The sequence below is a fragment of the Takifugu flavidus genome, chromosome 2 (assembly GCF_003711565.1).
Source record: "Takifugu flavidus isolate HTHZ2018 chromosome 2, ASM371156v2, whole genome shotgun sequence".
Lineage (NCBI taxonomy): Eukaryota > Metazoa > Chordata > Actinopteri > Tetraodontiformes > Tetraodontidae > Takifugu > Takifugu flavidus.
In genome coordinates, this window is record NC_079521.1 from 5,069,486 (window position 1) to 5,082,650 (window position 13,165).

The window sequence follows — 13,165 nt, forward strand, 5'->3', positions numbered from 1 at the left end:
TAACAATGAGTAGATGTAGAATGAGTAGAAGTAGTTTTTAATCCAAGAAGAATTCTGTTCTCTGCGCCACGACTCTCAAATAATCTGTAAGATCCCGTGGGAGTACATGAATTAAGTCAAGGACACATCGACTCCCCCTCATCCTGCAGGAGGATAATGTGACTTCTGGAGGACCTTAATGAATTCCAAGAATTCTTAGAACAGTACATTTGTTTTTGTCTGTGTGAGAGGATCAGACGACCATGCGGAAATCAGTTACAAAACTCTCCTGTCTACTGGCTGCTGCGTTCCTGCTGGGTGGCTGCCTTCAAGTGCTGTTTGCCACTGAAGATGATGTCACACCACGCATCAGCTTCCCTTACAGTAAGTCTAAATATTTCCCACATAATGACACCTGTGCTTCACCTTTAAGTACCAGCCTTTAATGTAACACTAAATGGCTTTACCTGCACCAACCTCTTCTTAATGAGAACACTGTGGGCGTAGGGTGTTGCACATGAGCAGGGCTTTGCCACAAATTCACAAGTTCCATGTGCAGAGCCACAGATTGCTGCTAATCGGCTGTCCATCAAAAGTTCGACTTCACTGTACATAGACCTAAACACTCATGTTTCTATCATGAATACATCTATTTTACAAGCATGTGTAACTGTAGGTTGTTTGTGTTTCAAAACCAAATGGCAACAAGGGGTATAACAAGAGGGTGGGTGGTATAACATACAGTAACTGTCCAGAAAACTGGAGTATAGCAAATATTGCACAGCACATCCACTTCTGCTTCCATTTCTGTTGGCTTTTTGCTACTGGTTTGGTACTTTTTAATGATCTTTGACTGAATGCAGCAACTTATTTAAGAAATATAATCTGTGACATGTCTTTTGACAGATCCACTGATTGAGTATGAGCTTTTTGGCAGGAACCTAATCACTGCATGTAATTACCATTCATAAGAGTTAGAAGCAATACACAGCAAAGGTCTGGGATAGTTTATAATATGAATGTGTAAGCACTGTTGTTATCCAGCGAACAGCCTTTAGTTGTGTGATTTGCATGTGATGAGAATGGTGCTGGATGTGACTGTTGCTGTACTTCAACACACTGGGTTGTTGGAGAAAATGTTCCCACCAGCCAACAGGTTGATCCATTAAAAAGATTTAAAGACTGCATTTTGCCTGCATTTTCATCCTGACTTTCTCTTTTGCAACTTTGTCCATTCAGAACAGGATTAGCAGTCAGGAAAGAACAGGCTTAAATGGACAACTTCACATACAGAAAGTTAGTGAATATAGTTAGCATGTGAAGCACCTCCATTTTGGCAACAACAATATCAGGCTTATTGTCTCCAGTTAGCTCAATCAGGTGTGATGTTGTAGCTCAGACTGACCAGCTTTCACATACTCGAGCCACTTTGAGCTATTTCATCTTTTGGATATACCAATTAAACAGTATGTAGCTTGTTTACAGCAAATAGGTGAGGAACGCCAATTCTCTTTGTCCCACCCCATCTTTGGCTTTATCAGACCCCATTTTAGGTTACCTCTTAAGACCTTAAATCTGGTTAGTCATAGATGGAGAAACACAACAGGTCACTAAAAGAATGTTTCCCTTAAAAGAGTGGGAGTGATAAACACTGAAGCAATGCTTAAAAACCTGAGGACTATGATCTTTTGTGTGGGACAGAATGTAAAACCAGACAGGCTCTGCCACTGCAATGACCATAAAAAACCCCGCTCACTTCACATGAGGGATTAGGAGCAGGAGGGGGTGAGGAAACAAAATATTGGCCACATTAAAAACCATAAAAAACTATTTAGAGGTAAGCTGTTATAGTCCACCTGATTTGGTTTCATCCTTGTTTTCCATTTTACTGATTATAATAAAAGCAGGATAATGAGCTTTTTGGGATCACTTGATTTCCTAAAAATGTGTCTTTAATATTGAATTTCTTCCTCCTCTTTGAATTATTTGCCTCCTCTTATTCATATTAAACCAACTTTGCAGTCTGTTTTCTTTTGATCTTATTCTATTGTTAAGTGACAGGTGCATAATCCATTGTTGTCCCCTGATATACAAAGTTCTAAAGGTTTGTATGTAAAATGCTGCAGCATAACAAAATAAAATCTAGTCAGACAAGTCCAAAGTGTATGCCCAGGATATAATCTACACAGGCCCCCTTCCCCTTTACATTTGGTAAATGTTCTTCAAATATCATCCGCATTCTGTCATGCATGCTAATCCTCTGACCTTGTCAGGGTGCAGATCACATAGCTGAAACTGGGGAAAGAGTTTCAGGGGTCAGGGGCTGCTCTGGCCAAATACTCATGACACGCTCCAATGCCCATCAAAAACCTCTAGCAAAGACACGCCCACTGATCCTGAAAGAAAAGCAGTCCGCGGCTTACAGCAGAGGTGGTGCTCACAAGTGCCTGTGTAGAGCCCTGCAGCAGCTGCAACAATGGGGTATAATTACAGCACATCGGCTCCTTTTGTCTCAGGGGCTTGAGTGTATTCTTCACTTGCATGCTCCAGGGAATGAACAGAAAAGATCACTTTTTGCAGATGTTAATCAAGAGCTCTTGATTTGAAGAAATTGGCAAGTGCTGAGAAATGCCTGTGATGTTGATAATCCTGGTGAGAAAAGAGGATTTTGAGCCCAAAGAGAGAGAGATGTTGGATGTTTTCAGTGCTGAGCATTTTAAAGTGCTGTGCCTCAAATTATTACATTTTTACACTTTATGTTATACAAATTCTGCTGCATCTCAGTTTTCTTATCCACCACACACAAACACACACACACACACGCACACACACACACACACAGATATATTCTGGGCTGCGTGTATACTGCGGAAGCACTGCGCAAACATTTGTTGAAGGTTTCAAAGTGGGTGCATTGATAGACTCCTAATAATCTACAGGTCAGATGTAGGAAAGTTTACTGTCATGAAACTAGAGCTGGAAGTAAAAGGACGTCAGGTCCCCCCCCCCCCACACACACACACACACACCAGGCAAGTTTTGATTCATATGTGCACGTAAGTAATATTCTAGATTGTATAAAAGCTTTCAGACAACAGGACATCACTCTGTATTGCGTGTGTTGGGTAAGAGCTGATAATCAGAGCACAGATCTTAGTGTGTGTGTGTGTGGGGGGGGGGGGGGATTTTTCATTATCCAATGCTCTCATTGTCATGCACATTGGAAAGATATTTTGTTTCTCCATCAGATATTTTTCCCCTCTCATAGCTTTACAGCACTCAGTTGTATTTGCAGCAACAGTTTACTTTTGTGGGTGTGATCGTGTAACCTGCCGTTTGCTGCACAGCCACCACAGCAAAAGCAGAAAACACTGCAGCAGACTATTACTGTTATCTGTAAGGTGTGGAATTCTGTCACTAAACATGCATGTGGCCCTTACATGTAACAAGGCCTCCAGTCAGTCACCACCAGTACACTGCTCTTCCTTCCCAATGAGATATGCAACACTGGGATTTATCCCTGCCAGCTTGCACTTACAGTCCAAGAACACAAGGCTGTACTTGTCTCAGTTTCCATCTGCATAGCAAGTGTTTTTTCAGTCTGTAGTCACTTCACATTTGTTTGAATTTACCTTTGCTACATATGAGTAAGAACAGCCACTCTTGTAACTCAGTCAGTTTGGAACAAACTCCACTTCATGGTACTGATGGACTCCAGAGCTGTGGTTGCATGTGTCAAAGCTCAGTCTCAGTTAGCACCCTTGACTAAGGTACTGAACACACAAATGCACATATAGGTCCATGCTATGAACTGGCAACGCATCTTGGGTTGAGACAAGACCTCTCATCACTCTTATGAGTGTCTTGGCAGGTGAATTCCTACTGAATAAACAAACAATCAATCACCCCAAGCCTGGAGTTATATAAACCTTCAACCTATATTCTTAGTAATACATATATGATGTCTGTCAATGTGAGGTGTCTCATAGGATATTAAGCATTATATATATATATATATATATATATTCTGCAAAGTTGGGTGTGACTCTGCTCACCTCATTGATGAATAAACACAAAGAAATATGATGCATTATAGATTCTTTAGTGTATCTTTAGTGTAAGAAAGAATATTATTTTGCCTGAAACTGAGTCAGGCTCTGAGCATCTGTTAAAACTCGACTGATCATTGTTTCTTTTACTAGAAAGGGAATATTTTTGTAATTGTAGTTACTCACCAGAAATCCTCTGAGAAAATTTCTTAGCCCTACCTGCTTTACCTCCATTTGTTTAAATAATCTCAAATGAATAAGATGCAGAAATTAAACTGAATCTCTTTGCTGAGTTTTCTTTGAGCCAGTGGACAAAGACTATCAATTTTGATTACTGTTTCCTTAGTTGGGTCCATTGAGCAAATTTTTTTCGCAGCTTCCATTTCAGCCCGGATGACATTATAGGGAGGGAGAACTAAGGTCAGTAAACACAGTTTGAGTTCCAGGCTGACCTGGAGTCTCAGGATTATTTAGCATCAGCAATAAAGCAGCCAGATTGATAGTAGGTGTGACTTGATGAGGATTAGAAGTAGTTGAGGGCTAAGATTGGTGACAGCCAGCCGATTAAACAGGCAGGTGATTCATGAATTTGGATCCAGGCTATGAAATGGCCCACAGGTGCCTAGCATTCTGCAGCAAGCATTTAAAAATCAGTCCTATCTACCACATCAGGTAATGCAAAGAAAAAGACCAAATCCCAAAGTAGTTTGAAGTCCCTGCAGCTTGACTTTTCACTGATGTCTCTTACTTACCGGTACTCTGACTTTCCGCTATTCACAAAAGTCAATCTCTTGCCTTGGAAAAATATTTTTTGAAACCCATTTTGCACATGTTCCCATTGTTCAGCATCTCAATGCAATCTTCTTGGTTACCACAACTCCCACTCAATTCTGACCTCTGCCCCCTCTCCCACTCCTCCTTCCGAGTTATCCCGAGACTGCTCTGAGTAAAACTTTCATGTGTCTGCTCACCTCTCCTTGTTATTCAATTGTTGGTTTAAGAAGATGTTACTGAGATTTGTCAGATATTTAATATGCTTTGGGAAATACATTGAATTTCTCACTGAATGACCAGAACTCAGGAGAGCTGTCACAGCCAGCTGTGATATTGTCCCACCCTTGACCGAAGAGGCATCAGCCCTTTTGTGTGGCAACTGTAGGGCCTCCTGGGACCAAGCAGAACTCTCAGCAACACAGCAAGAAACAAGTTTCTCAAAAAAAAAAAGACAATAGGATTTCTGGAAGTTTGTCTTCTCTCTGGATTTTATATCCAGGCCCCTCTTTTTATTGACTCCAGATTCCACATTGTTGTGTGCAGTAAGGTATGCAGAGCTGAAAAGGCCTTCAGATTTGATTTTTGGTGTTTTTTTGTGCAGCTGGCTTTCACTTTAACAAAAAGACAACGAGCTGAACAATGTCTCAAGTGTGTGATGAAACTTTTGTATTGGGACATGTAGAAAATTGGATATTTTGTGTCATAAATGTTACATTACCTGAAATGCTGGTAATAAGTTATGTCATCTGTTTCTTTCTCTCTGTGCTTTATATTAAGTTCAGTTTGTTGGTTATATATGAGACACGTTTCCAACTCCAACTTTGCAATTTAAACACCTCAGCTACAGCAAATATGTGTTAAAGACTATGAGCCAGTAATCTTTTTTGGACACGCAAATTGAGTCTGTAATCCTCAGCGGCTTGGGATGGGGAGCACACATGTGCTTGGGTTAGGGACCCCAGCACAGGTCATTGCGTTTAATGGATCACAACAAAATGTATCCAAATTGGTTTCTGTCAAGTTATTGCATTCATGCATTCAATAGTTATTACTATATATCTCTGCATGTTGTGGATTCAAAATGTTTCCTGTTGTGACACCTTAGATGTATTGTAGAATTAAGAAATCAGAATGCTTTGTTACCTTGTTATCAGAGTTTGGTCCCGTCCATATAGGAGAGTGTTCTGGACCGCTCTGTTCCTGCTTCTTCTATCCAACTGTGCCTTGATAATCACATGCGTTTCCTGCTGCTTCCAGATGCAAATGAGAGGTTGGCCAAAAGGTTCTCTGTGGACGGCATCTTAAATTACACTTTGTTGCTGCTTAGCCAGGAGGATGACATGTTGTACGTTGGTGCGCGAGAGGCGCTGTTCGCTCTCAGCCTCTCGGACATCAGCAAGACTAAACTGCAGAAGAACGTACGTCTGATTCTTTGTGTGTGAAATGTATCATTCCTGCCTATATTTGGTTTATTTTTAAACCACAGGACTGGTGTTTCTGATCTAGCTACTGAGTAGTTTTTTGCATTTGACTGGATTTGGCAATGTTAGATTTTTCTCTTTCCTCTTCAGCTGATGTGGGGCACGCCTCCTGGAAAAAGGGAGGAATGTAGCTTCAAAGGAAAGAACCTGGAGGTGAGAGAACAAAGACACCTCTGGGAAATAGGTTTATATGACAGTATTTAATGCTCTGCTTTTCTTTTACAACATATACTTAATACTCAATGTTGAATTGTGAAAATAACTTAACTTCTGTCTCAACAAACTTCTACAACAGTCATAAATAGATTCATCAAGTGCATAGGCTCACCAGAAAATTGCTTTTTGTGGACTGCCTCTTTCGCTCTCTCTGGTGTTTAACTTGTTGTCTCTCATGGTCGTATCCCTGGGCAACAAACCATACTTTCTACCTAAATGTAGGTGTGTGGTGTTATTGAGATGACTGAAAGGGTTTTTCCAGCAGCATGCAGAAGAGAAGATCACAATACTTCCACTCTAGTGTGCTAGTATTGACTGCACCTTGTTATAAGCTCCCACATTTCAGGCTTGGGAGTTGTCTACAATAACAAACACATTGAGGTGTTCTTATTGTGTGTCTGTTTTTTTCCCCCTATTTAGACAGATTGCTTCAATTACATTAAAATTCTCCTGCGAATGAACAGCACTCATCTCTATGTGTGTGGCACCTATGCCTTTAGTCCTGTTTGTGCCTACATAGTAAGTGATGACCTCTCATTCTGCTAAAATCTTCTCCCCTCCATTTCCATTAACTTCACACATTTACAGCTTTTTCATATTTATTTTGGGCATGTTTGAGAATTGGAACTCTCTTAACCACCATGATAATATTGGACAGTATCCAAATGCTGCTCATGCATTCAGAGCAATCAAGTCATGAGCTTTTCAGTGGAAGAGAAGCAGTAGATATGTTTATTTGGCAGAGGACTAAATCTGCGAGTAATGGTAACTGGCAGCAAGATGACATTGATACACACACACACACACACACACACAAGCACAGTCTCCTCTTGAAAAGGGGGCATTCTAGAGGGAAGGTTTCCTTGGCAGGACTTTAAGCTCCTGACTGGAATTCACACTGTGTGTTTGTCACACAGAGCATTCATACCAGTGCTGCATTCTCTAAGAACTACAACAGAAACACTTTATTGGTATTGCCATTATCAAAACTAAGGGGATTTTATGACGAGTCAAGCAAATGTACAAGACAAATAACACACATGATTCTACAATAAGATAGACATTTTTATAAGCCAAAGGGGGATTTCTGGGGGTAGGCACCTTAAAGGAACCAATTCTCTTGGTTCTCTCGCTCCACTGTGGTGTAGGATCCATACATCCATCTTCCACCGCTTATCTGGGGTCGGGTCGCGGGGGCATCAGCCTAAGCAGAGAGGCCCAGACTTCCCTCTCTCCAGCTACTTCTTCCAGCTCGTCCGGGGGAATCCCCAGGCATTCCCAGACCAGTCGAGAGACATAGTCTTTCCAGCATGTCCTGGGTCTTCCTGGGCACCTCACCAGGGAGGTGTCCAGGGCTTCACACTTGGCGGCGAACCGATCCAGCGATAGTTGGAGGTCACGGGCCGATGACGCCAACAGGACCACATCATCTGCAAAGAGCAGAGACCCGATCCCGAGGTCACCAAACCGGACCTTCTCAACACCATGACTGCACCTAGAAATTCTGTCCATAAAAGTTATGAACAGAATTGGTGACAAAGGGCAGCCCTGGCGGAGACCAACCCTCACTGGAAACGAGTTTGACTTACTGCCAGCAATGCGGACCAAACTCTGACACTGATCGTACAGGGAGCGGACGGCCTATATCAGGGACCCAGCACCCCATACTCTTGGAGGACTCCCCACAGGACCCCCCGGTCACGGTCGAATGCCTTCTCCAAGTCCACAAAACACATGTGGATTGGTTGGGCAAACTCCCATGCACCCTCAAAGACCCTGCTGAGGGTGTAGAGCTGGTCCACCGTTCCACGCCCAGGACGAAAACCACATTGCTTCTCCTGAATCCGAGGTTCGACTATCCGGCGGACCCTACTCTACAGTAACCCTGAATAGACCTTACCAGGGAGGCTGAGGAGTGTGATTCCCCTATAGTTTGAACACACCCTCCGGTCCCCCTTCTTAAAAAGAGCGACTACCACCCCAGTCTGCCAATCCAGCGGCACCGCCCCGGATGTCCACGCGATGTTGTAGAATCGTGTCAACCACGACAGCCCTACAACATCCATGACCCCCTAATGAAGAGAAAGATTATCGGTCCCAAGTTTCCTTTGCCTGGACTCGGATCACCGGGGCCCCCTCCTGGAGCCAGGCCTGGGGGCGAGGCACGTTGGTGAGCGCCTGCTGGCCGGACCTCTGCCCATGGAGTTCGGCTGGGCACAGCCCGAAGAGGCAACATGGGACCCCCCTTCCCGTGGACTCACCACCTGCAGGAGGGGCCAAGGGGGTTGGGTGCATTGGGTGTTGGGTGTGGCCGAAGGCAGGGACGATGGTGGTCTGATCCTTGGCTGCAGAAACTAGCTCTAGGGACGTGGAATGTCACCCCTCTGATGGGAAAGGAGCCTGAGGTGGTGTGCGAGGTTGAGAAGTTCCGACTAGATATAGTCGGCCTCACCTCGACGCATAGCAAGGGCTCTGGAACCAGTCTTCTCGAGAGGGGTTGGACTCTCGACCACTCTGGAGTTACCAATGGTGAGAGGCAACGGGTAGGGGTGGCAGGCCAAGCGGAGTGCAGCTACGGCGGTTGCCGAGGCAAAGACCTGGGCATGGAAAGAGTTCGGTGAGGCCATGGAGAATGACTTAGGATGGCTTCGAAAAGGTTCTGGACCACCATCCGGCATCTGAGGAAGGGGAAGCAGTGCACTGTGTATAGTGGTGATGGTGCGCTGCTGACCTCAAATCTGGATGTTGTGGATCGGTGGAAGGAATACTTCGAAGACCTCCTTAATCCCACCAACGCGCCTTCCAGTGAGGAAGCAGAGCCTGGGGATCTGGGGACAGGCTCTTGTATCTCTGGGGCTGAAGTTGCCGTGGTAGTCAAAAAACTACTCAGTGGCAAGGCCCTAGGGGTGGATGAGACCCGCCCAGAGTTCCTTAAGGCTCTGGATGTTGTAGGGGTAGGAACCCTTGGAGACATCTAAAGTTTCAATTGGCGCATAATTGTTGTGCAACAGTTATGACCATGACATCACAAGGGTGAGCTGCAAGATGTATAAACATAAGGAAGAGTGGGAAAAGTCACAGTCTTTTGTTCTGTAATTCCAGGAAGAAACTGAGCTCTGTGGAAGTGCCAATTTCAAACATTTTCATTGACCAGGTGTGATATATTTTTCCCATCAAATATAATTTTGGATTTTGTAAAATCCTCCGACTTGAATATGGTGAGTGGAAAGTGAAAGAATTCCATCTGGAATTCTCCTATAAATTGACTTTTTCTGCAGTGGTTCAAAGTCAAAGTGATCTGTTTAATCTCATCCAGAAGAAATTAATCAATACTGGCCTAGACACTAGAATTGATGCTGGTATCACAGAATTGATGAACAGATTACCAAGATTCCTTTCTACTACCTGTTTGATGAAATTGTACAATGATTTTCAGCCTCAGTGTACTGTACGTTCAAAGTGACCAGCGCTGAAGATTTCACTCATTTGATTTCACCACTTTACGTGAAGTAGAATTTGCAATGTGCCACCTTAGTCTTTACTCTGTTCTAGTAAGAGGTTTGAATTGTTTGTAACTTTTTATGTTATTGTAGGTGAAGTGTCGGCTCTGCTCCACAGAGCTCTCTTACATCAATAGGAGCACTTCATCAATGCTGAGGCATTATAGAGCTCGGCATGGCAATGAAGAATTGGCAGATACTCGTGACAGAACCAGAAAACATATCCACATCTGCATCAACTTGCACTTAAAACTCTCTGCTCACCATCGTCATCTGTACCGTGTGAAAGAGTATTTTCTAAGGCTGGGGAGCTGGTGTCTAAGAGGAGAAATCACCTCCAAAAACTTTTGTTCCCCAATAAAAATTCATAAACTAATCACTTTTTTGTATTATTTCATATGATTTAACAGTTAAGTTAACAAAGAATGTGTGTACATAAGTAAGAAATTGTAACTCTGAATTGTAACTCAAATTTGCTATATTTTACATACCAACTCAGTTTAGCAAACAAGGAATTCCTTTACCTGCAATCATTTTATAACTACTGCAGGGGTCACTATCGGGTGACCAACACAGTATCAATACAGTGCCGACGCAGTTTGTGTAGTGTGTCAATACACTCCTTGAGGTATCATCGTCCCATCACTATTTCTCCCTGTACAAAGCATTAGGCTTATGATTAGCCCTTTTCATGGGTACTTTTTCTTCAGCTGACTTTTCACACCTTAACTTATAGATGAAGCTGCTTAGAACTTTGGCTAATACCAGCACCTTGAGTCCTTGTGTCCTCTTAGAGCTGTCACTGCAATTATAATAATTATTGTTGTGATAGTAGCCCATAATAACCTCACCCACACAATTATTCATTCACCAGACATTAGCGGGATGTCACATTGAAACTAATGTGAAAACACAAATTACCAGGGTTTTGAATCCGAATCACATTTGCAAGGCAGCAATGGAGCATTTTATTCTATCAAACACAACTGCAGGTAAGACAGTGTATTACAAGTAGTACTTTAGAGGCCTAACAAACAGAACTTTCCAGAGTGGTACCAAGCTAATGGTGTTAAACTGAACAGAAGAAACAGCCATGTCAATCTTAGAGATGCTCCTCAACTGTGTGTTGAAAACTGGCTGCACAATATTCTACTCCAGTGGTCATTCTTTGCTTATTCTGTTGAGTGTTTGTTTTCTTTTGTTTGTGTGTGGGCCTGTGTATGTCTATGTATCTGTACACACAGCATTTCTGTTTTATTGTCTATGTTTTTAAGGGACCTTGTGCAACATGTGTTATAGAGATTTTTTAGTTTAGTTTTAAACCAAGAGTGAACACTGCTGAGATTTGTACGTTTGGGTTTTACTACCTACTTCAACTTGCATTTCAGTTCCTGCACATGTAAACTATTATTTGTATGCTGTGAACTATGGCCAACTATTGTTGAGTTTATTTAATATGGTTTTGTTAGAAATAGGTAATAACATGTATGACTTCTGATATTAATGATTTTTGGTTCCTGGGGGAGTGTTCCCTCCGGACTGGATTTTGGGGAGGGAACACGGGGGAAATGATTGAGGGAAACTCGTGGAGTCGCCTTGTAAGTTGCCTCGCTGGTTAAGAAATAAAAGAAGTCATTTGCCATTGTAACCTGTCTTCCTTTGTACCGACGAGCCTGACGGAAAAGAACGGACATAAGTTCAGGTTACACACAGAATATTGTCACGTCTCGTTTGGTTTCCATCAAACATGTTAAAAGCGGGCACATCCCACTGGAATAAAGGGAGACTGTTGTGCTAAATATGAAGCTCTAGTGTTAACTAGTGACGTTACTGTGTTGTCACAGCATATGATGCGGCTTTTAAGTTAAAAGCGATCACTCTGGCGGTTGAAGAAGGAAATCGAGCTGCCGCGCGTAATCTTGGCATACATTACGGTAATCAATGGCGAGAAGGTGGAGACGCCTGCCTGAAGAACTGATCCAAAGCAAAAAGACGACAAAAGCTTTTAGACGTAAACATCGCAGGTGGCCCAAGCTTGAAAACTTTCTGGAAGACTGGGTCAACACACAGAGAGCGGATGGCCGCGATGTTTCCGCTGTACAAATCAGACGGAAGGCAAAAGCAATCACCACTGCGATGAAAATGGAAGATTTTAGAGTTGGGCCATTGGGGTTTTTTAGATTGTTCATTGTTTGAGTAAAAAAGTATAAACAACGTAATTTGTGTGTAGCTGATACAAACGTATATTTCAAGGTAGCTGCATTACATTAGATTACCGTTAGAAAAAAATACATTTACCGGTAGAATATATTTGTTTATGTTGCTAAGTGGATTCAATTAAAAGAAAAGTTAAAAAATCCTGACGTGATAAAAATTGGATTTAAGGTCTCTGTATAAACATACAAGTGAAAAGAGTGGCTGTTGTTTCTTACCTGTCCATTTGTCACTCGTCAGTGACTCGTCTCTTATGGTAATAAAAACATATACCGGTACTGAATGTTTTCGATCTAATTTTTCATATGGGATACCTGCGTCTTATAATCCAGTGCGGCTTGTATAAGTACAAAATTGATTTTCTTTCTAAAATTAGATTATGCGGCTTATAATCAGGTGCGCTCTATAGTCCGGAAATTACGGTACGTTCCCATTTCTGAGTTTCAGTGTGATTATTTTGCTTTTAGATGAAAATGAATTTGATTCAACTGATGCCAATTTATCTGAGATCAGCCTTTTCTTATAAATCTCCTCATAAATCTGCTTCCTAAAATGTCTGTTGATTTTTAACTTGAGCTGGGCAAAACAGCAAAACATTTACAACAATGAACACCTTTTAGAACACTGTCTCAATACAACACAAATTATTTTGTTACACTACTTTAACATGTTTCGATGACCTCGCACTGTTTCAGAATGTTTTTTTTCACAGTGTTTCTCTAACTGTAAATCCATGCAAACCTGACCAGTACCCTCAGTAGGTGCATGTGACATCACTGCTTTGCCACACACAACAGTAGATTTCCAGATCAAACCCATAAAGTCTGTCTGATGCTGGGAGCTGCTCAGAATCTTTGTCTCGGGCCACGTAGGAGACATCTTCCTTAATACTTAAGTATATGTACTATAACAACTGAGTACACCAAAAAAAAAAAAAAAAGCCCACACTGTG

The 13,165-nt window shown here is 42.3% G+C and overlaps 1 protein-coding gene across 1 annotated transcript; it reads left to right on the plus strand.

Annotated features, from left to right (window-relative positions):
• Positions 1 to 238: 238 nt before the first annotated feature.
• On the plus strand, positions 239 to 10,378 carry LOC130514319 (semaphorin-4B-like). The gene is made up of 4 exons (XM_057013851.1): positions 239 to 363; positions 6,060 to 6,220; positions 6,374 to 6,436; positions 6,920 to 10,378. Exons 1-4 carry the CDS (start codon positions 243 to 245, stop codon positions 7,043 to 7,045), a joined length of 471 nt encoding a protein of 156 aa, XP_056869831.1. The 5' UTR covers positions 239 to 242; the 3' UTR covers positions 7,046 to 10,378.
• Positions 10,379 to 13,165: the final 2,787 nt, after the last annotated feature.